Raw genomic sequence first — 8,864 nt, 5'->3', positions numbered from 1 at the left:
ACCTCCCCCACTGCAACTTGAGACCATTACTCCTCGTTCTGTCATCTGCTACCATTGAGAACAGTCTAGAGCCATCCTCTTTGGAACCCCCTTTCAGGTAGTTGAAAGCAGCTATCAAATCCCCCCTCATTCTTCTCTTCTGCAGGCTAAACAATCCCAGCTCCCTCAGCCTCTCCTCATAACTCATGTGTTCCAGTCCCCTAATCATTTTTGTTGCCCTTCGCTGGACTCTTTCCAATTTATCCACATCCTTCTTGTAGTGTGGGGCCCAAAACTGGACACAGTACTCCAGATGAGGCCTCACCAATGTCGAAGAGAGGGGAACAATCACGTCCCTCGATCTGCTCGCTATGCCCCTACTTATACATCCCAAAATGCCATTGGCCTTCTTGGCAACCAGGGCACACTGCTGACTCATATCCAGCTTCTCGTCCACTGTCACCCCTAGGTCCTTTTCCGCAGAACTGCTGCCTAGCCATTCGGTCCCTAGTCTGTAGCTGTGCATTGGGTTCTTCCGTCCTAAGTGTCATCACAGCAACACCCCTGCTGAATTTCCACCAGTGTCAAAGCAGGGAAGCACTAGAGATTGTCAATGAAAACGTTGTAAGAGGTTTTTTAATATGGGCAAAATAACTTATTTTTTTCCCTAAAGTTGTTCTAACAAATTACTGAGATGGATTTTTTTTAAACACTCCAAGAATATTCACCCTCAAGTAGACATGCAGCATGGAAAAGCTTCTGTCCAACGGATTCAAATTTGACAAAGTTATAAGAAAAGGGTCTTATAATGTAAGTGTTAGGCAGTATCTGTAGGGAAGAGAAAGGGAACGAGTGTGCAAAACATACAAAATTGCCATGAGGATTTGTAGTTGTTTGAGTTGGGGAATCCAAGTACTTCGTTTTGCTTTTAGAAGTTATTTAATTTCTTCAACAGTAGTTATTTCTTCAGTTTCATATTTTGTTGGTGGTAGATCCATACATTCCCTCTATTGAAGGGAAGAAAAAAAAATCTCCCTTTAGTTTCATGCATGAGATTAATTAGAGATTTACCACTTGAGACTTCAGTTTATTCATTTAATGGTTAAAGGTATTTAATGGAATTATTTCCTTTTTTTCCTTTAATTTTTCTTTATAATCCCACCTCTTGGTTATCAGAGAGTTATCATTAAGAGGAAAACAACATTGGGTATACCAGTATTATGATACCTCAAAGGCAAAATCAACATTACATTGTTTTGCAATGTAAAAGATGTTTCCAGAAAACAATAAATTAATATCTTCCAGCTAAGAGCCAGTCTTGTTTATTTCAACACTATTGACGTGATAGTCAAGAGCTAAATGTCAACTAGCCATGTCAAACTGAATAAAACCAAAGGAGATGATTTGAATACTGAACTTCTCTTTCAGTTCTCCCAGACATGGTAAAGAAAAATAAAGTTATTCTCAGTCTGTGAATGTCTCTCTGTTGTCTAGTTTTCTATTAACCCAAATAGATTGTAGATAAAGGGTGAAACACTTTGGTTCTTACAGTTTTTACTCAGGCAAAACTCCAATGAATGTGAATGGGAATTCTGCAGTCCTTACTCAAGCATATTAAGACGGTATGAAGAAGCAACACAGCAGGGCTGGCAAAAGAATTATCTTTATGTTTTGACCCTAATCACGTGACACTGGTCAGAATTACAAACATCTATATACCTGTAATTGACCGGTATCAATAGTCACTCAGCATTAGAGTGGGAGAACCAGTGGGCTGGAACAACTGTTTAACAGCACATAACACTGAACAACAGCAAAGAAGAATTCACATCAAACTGTTTTAATATTTGTAAATTGAAATGCAAACCTCGACTTTGTGCCAGACCTTCCAGTCTGTGATAGATCCTTACAATCAACAAATTTTACATAAGAAAAATGTACCTGTATATTTTTATCAGATAGTTGGAAAAGTTCATCAAATTTGTTTTTTGGCTGTGGAACTGGAGAAAACAACTTTTTCAAACTGCAGTATCTTTGGGAACAAAAAGAAATGGTGAAATAAAAAAAAGATGGGTATAGGACATGCACAAATATTTTCTCTTCTATTACATGTTTGAGACATTTCTTATTGTCCTTTTTCAAGGTACAGTGACTCAGTGGAGGAACTGAAAATTTATGCTTGGTTAGCGTAGAGTGGAGTAACATCAATTAATTGTTTAGAATTTTGATTACTACTACTACTTGCCTTGTGACTGGTTAAAAAAAAAAATCACAGAAATTCACTGTCTTCTAATACTAAACAAGGAACTTGATTAGAATAAGGAAACCATTTTAGGCCTGATTCTCCATTGCCCTGAAGTTTATGATGCCATTTACATAATTGCAAAGTAAATGTAAAATGCTATTGAATATGAATGATAGCAACTTACATTTATTTTGCATTAGTGTAAATAACCACACAGGTGGAGAATTATGCTCCTTATTAAAGTTCTTATGTTTCACTTGTAACCTTTTGCCCAAACCTTGCTCCACCTCTGTCCCACTGACCTGGCTTCCTGCTGCAGTGTTAAAGAAACAGTACAAATATTACTTGACAGGATTTAATATATAGGAAAGCATAGTTACAGACTTGTCACTGATTTCACTACTCCAGGTGTTTACTTATATAAATTAGATTGCAAGCTTTTTGGGACACAAAACTTTAGAAAAGACAATCTTTGTATGTAACTGCACCAAAAACTATGATAAAAGAACATTATTAAGATTACAAAGTTGAGCAGTGCAAGGTTAGGAAATGCCAGAATTAAGGTTGCCTGGGCAATCTTAGTTCTGCCCTCTTGTGTGCATGCATTACAATATAGTCTTTAATTACATAATCTCATATTATTTTGCAGAACTCCTGCCTCATTCAATTCACAGGATGGACCTGCTCAGGGTTGTGTAGTGAATGAGTGTATTGTGTGTAGGTTCCCTGGCTCATTTGTTGCAGAATTTGGAAAGTGTGCAGTGAATGAGGTAGGGCTCACAGGAAGAGAAAAGCTGGTCTCCAGGTTGAGGCAGTTGAATGATGCCCTCGAGAACAGAATTCTATCCCTTCCTCTGCCAGAGTTCCTATGAGATTCTGTGCTCACTTAAATCAAACTTTCCACAGGTGGTCACTAACTGTGTGTTCCACTTTTTAAGGGTACCTGACTTGAAATCCTTGCTCTGAGCTGCAGAAGTGCTGAGAACTGACAAATGCAACTGAAGTCAATGGAAGTTTCACTTTGAACACATGAAGTTCTACATAATTCTGAGTACTCAGAAAAATAAGGTCCTAGCTGTCTCAGATTGAGCATCCAAAATTAGTGGATAGTTATGACCTTAATCTCTCTGTGCCTCTTCTTCCCATCTGTAAAATGGGAATAAAATAGCCCCTTTCATCTCACAGGGGTATTGATGAAATAATTCATTAATGTTTATGAAGCACTCTAGTGAAGGTACTATAGTAATGAGCACCATGTAAAAGCCTATTTAAAAATCAGTAATTCTGTCTTTACAGCAGGATTAGAATATTGTGCAATAAAAAAGGCCTGGGACCCACAGACTGAATAATGAGGATAAAACAAAATACTGACTAGCGGTTCATTAAATGCACACCATTCTGTGCACTGAATGAGGCAGAGGTCCTGTGGAAAAAATAGTATGTATGTGGTCATATTAAAGACTGTATCATAATGCACATGCATGAGGTCAATAAATCAGGGTTGTACAAATTGCCATTTCCTAACTTCTGAGTGCTTGACTTTGCACATGAATGTGATTTAATGGATTTTTGGTGTGTAATTACCTATGATTTTTAAAAAGCCTGTTGAAAACCCCCCCAGAAATTCCATCATATGGCATCAATTGACATCTTCATGGGTCATCAGCAGGGTTGGAACCTTTCAACCTCCACCACATAGACCATTTCAGCTAATAGATAACTGGTACCAATAGTAGGTTGTTATCCTCTGTCGACCAACATTAGAGGGAGATGGGACACTTTGCCAGTGTGGTTCACAGATTTTGCTGACAGATTTTGCCGGGGGACACACTGGCCGCCGCTTCTCGCAGCCCCCATTGGCCGGGCTCAGCGAACCGTAGCCAGTGGGACAACGATTGGCTGAACCCGTGGACGCGGCAGGTAAACAAACCAGCCCGGCCTGCTAAGGGCTTTCCCTGAACAAGCGGTGTCCCAAGTCTGGGAAACACTGCTCTAGTGGGCACAGACTCTTCTGTCCATCCCCCACAGGCTTTACCTCTTCTTCCCCATTCCCCCCAACCTGTCCCTCTCCCAGTCCTTTCTCTATCCCACCACTGGCTACCAGTCCCATTCTCCTCACTAGCCTGTCCCAGTCTCCACTGCTTAGGCATCTGATCCCAATCCCAGCCTCTTTGTCCAGTAAGACCTAGTCACCATCCTCTCCAACTCCCAGCCTCCTTGAGCAGCCATTACCAGTCCTCCCTCCCCTTATGCCTCAGTTCCTTGTCCCCAGTTGTCTTGCTCAGCCAATCCCAGTTCCCTCCCCTGCTCCCAGTCTCTCTCCTGTGGCTTCTCATCCAATCTCAGTGTTCTCATCTCCCCTGGCTGATTGTCCCAGTTTCATTGTCCTGTTAGCTCCAGTTCTCCTCCTGCAGACAAGCTCATTGTCAGATCTCTCTCCCTTCCCCACACTTTCTCCTCATCCCACTGGTTTCCAGTCCCAATCTCACCCAGCTTCTCATCCAATCACAGTTTCCTCCCCACCCATTCTCTTCATCTTTCCCCCATTTCTCTCTTTGGCTCCCAGACCTAGTCTTGCCCAGTTAGGCCCAGTTTTTGCCCCCAACACTCCTTGTCCCGATCTATTCCCCTAGACTTCTCATGCAATGCCTTACATTGGGTTCTTGATCCCTCTGTGTTTGAATCAGACTACTCCCTTCTCCATGTTGCCTGAGTGCTAGCAGGGTGTCACTGAGAGGACAGGGGAGACAGGCTCCCTGATCTCAGTTCTGGTGTTCAGCCCCACTTCGTTTCAGAGCACCTGGGAGCTGCCATTATAGGGAATGAACCCCTGTACTCTTGGTCTGGAGCATGCTCCAGTCACTCTGTGGGGATGGTGCATAGGCAGTTGGGTCAGCATCAGGAGCTGTGAGACACTCAAGCATGCAGGTGAGGGTGAAATCTTTAGAGATTTCAGCTGTTAAGCTCTAGCAAGGCCCTACCGAGCATGTGCAAACCTCAGTTATTCAAAGGCTTATAACTAGGCCAAATGTTTGCAATTTTCACAGCAACAGCCACAACGGGTACCAGTCTGCCAAATTTCAAGTCCCTGCTCCAAAGCATGGCTGCATCAGCATTAGAGCTATCCAAAGAAAAGATCGCTGTTTTTGTTTTTGTTTATTTACAAATGCAAATCAGCATATTTTTCCTAGCCTAATTCTCTGAGATGACTGAACTGTTTTGGCTCACGTGAAAGAAAGAAAGAAAGAATGAAAGAAAGAAAGAAAGTTAATTCACCCTGATGCAGCATGGAAAATTTCTGTCCAAACGGCTTGGCAAAGTTATAAACAACTGAAAACAGGAGTCTTAGAATGGGAAGTGTCGGGCAACCTTAATAAATAGTGGTGGTACCAGTTCCCCCTAATATATTGCAATCCCTTTATAAATATCACCCTGCAAAAAAAAGATCAGGCAAAATTTAGACACTTAAAAGTTGTTTTGGGGGGGTATATCCATGTTTCACAAAAAGTTTTACCTTTTGCAGAGAAAAAATATGACCAATGCCACTAGGATTGTTCCAAGTGCTATGAGGAGTAAAACAATTGTAGCTGTAAGAACTGTATCATCTGGGTTACCTTAAAGAAAGACAGTTACAAAGGTTATACATTTTTTGCATAGTAAAGATGAGCACACATGGCTATGTCAAATAGCTGCTTAGATGACCGATAGCAATGAATGCCAGCATGACAAGCCTACTTGTGTAATCTGAAATACCTTTCAGCCTGATACTTTACTGAGTAAAGGATTCAGGAACAGATAGAATTTATAAATCCAACAGAAGGATAGATCAGCCAGGGCCATGTGTTATACCAGTAAAATAAAAACCAGCAGGATCTTATTAAAGGGGAAAAGGCAAAATGCCACATTTATTGTGAATACAGAAAGAATCATAGTAAGCAGTTAGTTATAGCTATAACATTCCATTCAATCTCATATTTATTTACACATTCATTCATACACACACACACACACAGAGGTTCTGCAAGGTTGTTATCATAGTTACCAGCCTTAGAGTTGCTCATGCCAAGCCACTGGCCAGGTGGCCTGGACATGAGGAGTGAGCAGGGCCTTGCCAGATGCTCATCTGATGCTCCTGGAAGTCGGTTTGCAGAATCAGACCCCAAAGTTCTCACTTGCTAGAGTCCATTTTTATAGGAATTTCTTCCTATGCCAGTCTATGGGAATTGCTTCATCATGCTGTTGCTGAATCAATCTGCAGAAGGCACATTCCTGACGGCTCTGTGCTGCCAGATGTTATCTTGTTCTTTGGTTCTCCCATCCTTGAGGCTGTTGGGTGGATTCCAGTCTGCCCTCCGGGGGTCCTCTGGTTATTTCCACTTGATGCCTTCTTCAGCCAATGGACACTGGATTCTTAGGCTGGCACCTCCCTGATCATTCAGTTATTATCCACACCAAGCATCATCCACATACATCCTCTATCTCTATTTTAATCACAATTGTTAACAAAGCGAGATGAATACAACAAAAGGGTGGGGAGTCTCTGGGTGCTGTTTCTGTTGTTACAGAGTATTGCTTTGAGTCTCTCTCTGTGTGAGTAGTAGTTGTTACAAAGAATTGCTCTGATAACAGACTCTGTTTTAGGATGTACTAACACAATTAGCAGCTTGCAAGTTTCACACATAGAGGGAGAGAAACAGTCCCAAAAACCAAGAGACCTCTTAATTAGTAATACCCTGGAATTTAAACTCTGGGGAATCAAACTCATTTGTGATTTTAATACAGAACTTCTTTAATATGATCCAACATATGGAGCCCAGGAGTTTCTGAGGACTCCATCAGACGACAAAAGAGGAGGAGGACAGGGATGAGGATACAGAGAATGAGGATGAGGAGGAGAGGACATGGTGGTGGAAGAAGAGATGACAACAATGAGCTGGTGGCAATGGAACATGTGTTTATGATATGCCACACTCATCCCCAGGGTAGCTGAGCACTTATTGCTGTTTCAGTCTTAACTCTTTCTGGCATTCATTACCACAGTATCTGAGTGCTTCCCAAATATTAAAAGGTATATGGTAATCTCCCTCACTTTCTTCTGAGCAGGTAGGAATAAAATATTTGAATCTAATTAAGATTTGTTTGTGTCTGTGAAGGTCAGACAGTAAGTGAAACAGGTAATTACCGAGGGAAAATTAAATAAAATACTCAACATCCTTACCAAACTCAATGGGCTCACTCCATTCCCCCCAATTCTCACTTATCCGACAAGTATCTCCTTTTGCTCTGATTTGCAAGGTGTATTTTTTTTCCCCATTGTAATTCTGAAATGTGTAGCTTCTTCTTGTTACCTAAAAACAATGCAATTATTAGTATTATTAATAATAACTACATGTATTATGGTAGTGCCTAAGGGCCAGCCAAGAATGCAGCCCCATTGTGCTAGACACTGTACAAACACAGAATAGTTAGACTAAGTACTTCTCTTCATTGTATATGTATATGTTAATAACATGCAAGTTTTCATTTGTTAATCCAAGCTTTACAAAGAGTATATTTGTGCCTGCTTATGTAAACAGAATATGGTTGTGACACACTGTACCTCATAATAGCACCCTGAAACTCCCATATTTATCATTCATATGTGGTTGTGATAGTTCATATAAAGCATGCCATATAAGATATCATATGAAAGGTCATGATCTGCTGAAACCCCTTGTTCTGTCCAAATATGTATATCATCAGTATGTATGAAGTTATGAGATTTTGTTGTATGGTTACTGAAATATACTGTAAATTTGCTAGTGACATACAAAGGACTCCAACCCAGGAGGGTGTTCAATGACCATTAATCAGCTGGGGACTTATAATCAAGGGATTTACAATTCAATGACAGTTGGCCAAGCACCACACAATGGGGACAGCTCAACTCTATGACTCAGTTGCACAAGGCCACACCAGGGAGATTGCTCAACCCAGTGACTCAGCAAAGCCCACCAGGACGTGTCTGGATAAGTGTCTTCTAGACACATGGACTGAGGATATAAAATAGGGAACAATGGCAGCATGCCTTTGCCTTTCTCCTCCCCTACCTATGCTGGGAGAAACAAGAACGCTGAGAAGATGTCCTCCCAATGCTATTCACTGTCTCTGCTAGACACTACTGTGTTTGAGTCCACCCAATAGCTCCTATACAGTATATCGTAAAGACCTACACTACTTTATGTTACTAGGATTAAGTTCCTTTAAGATATGGTTCTGCTAACTCTTGGATGGCTTTCTGGATTGAGATGAAGTACACAGGCCATATTCCTGTTAAGGTGAATATCTTGGCACATATTGGAACCCAACTCAATAAGATACTGAGGCTCCTAGAGAGCTTGAAGTTTTCTTTGTCTAATTTAAACTGTCCTAAGCTTTTGATGTTGGGTTTTTTGTTGTTATTTGTTTGCCACCATACACGGGAAAGTATTGCAAAGAAGGGAACACAATTTGTTTCCCACCTTTTGCAAAACGACATCAAATTATGATAAAGAGACATAATGTATTTTATTTGTATCAGTGTGTGTGTGAAACCAACAGAAAATGGAAGGTTTTGAAAGGTGTGTGGAAAGTTAGATAATGGTCTATCTTTGAATGAAGT

At 40.8% G+C, this 8,864-nt stretch overlaps 1 protein-coding gene across 3 annotated transcripts in view; it reads right to left on the bottom strand.

The window, feature by feature from the left end:
* Positions 1 to 337: 337 nt before the first annotated feature.
* The window catches only part of LOC140914908 (granulocyte-macrophage colony-stimulating factor receptor subunit alpha), a 32,398-nt gene continuing 23,871 nt past the window's right edge, over positions 338 to 8,864 (bottom strand). For all 3 annotated transcript variants that reach the window (XM_073353909.1, XM_073353928.1, XM_073353918.2), the window contains 4 exons: positions 7,443 to 7,572; positions 5,739 to 5,838; positions 1,921 to 2,011; positions 338 to 986 (listed from right to left, as the gene is read on the bottom strand). In XM_073353909.1, coding sequence (XP_073210010.1) covers positions 915 to 986; positions 1,921 to 2,011; positions 5,739 to 5,838; positions 7,443 to 7,572 — 393 coding nt within the window. In that variant the 3' untranslated portion in view covers positions 338 to 914. The remainder of the gene's footprint in view (positions 987 to 1,920; positions 2,012 to 5,738; positions 5,839 to 7,442; positions 7,573 to 8,864) is intronic.

The sequence above is a fragment of the Lepidochelys kempii genome, chromosome 1 (assembly GCF_965140285.1).
Source record: "Lepidochelys kempii isolate rLepKem1 chromosome 1, rLepKem1.hap1, whole genome shotgun sequence".
Taxonomy (NCBI): Eukaryota; Metazoa; Chordata; order Testudines; family Cheloniidae; genus Lepidochelys; species Lepidochelys kempii.
This window is presented reverse-complemented; position numbering and strand designations above follow the sequence as displayed.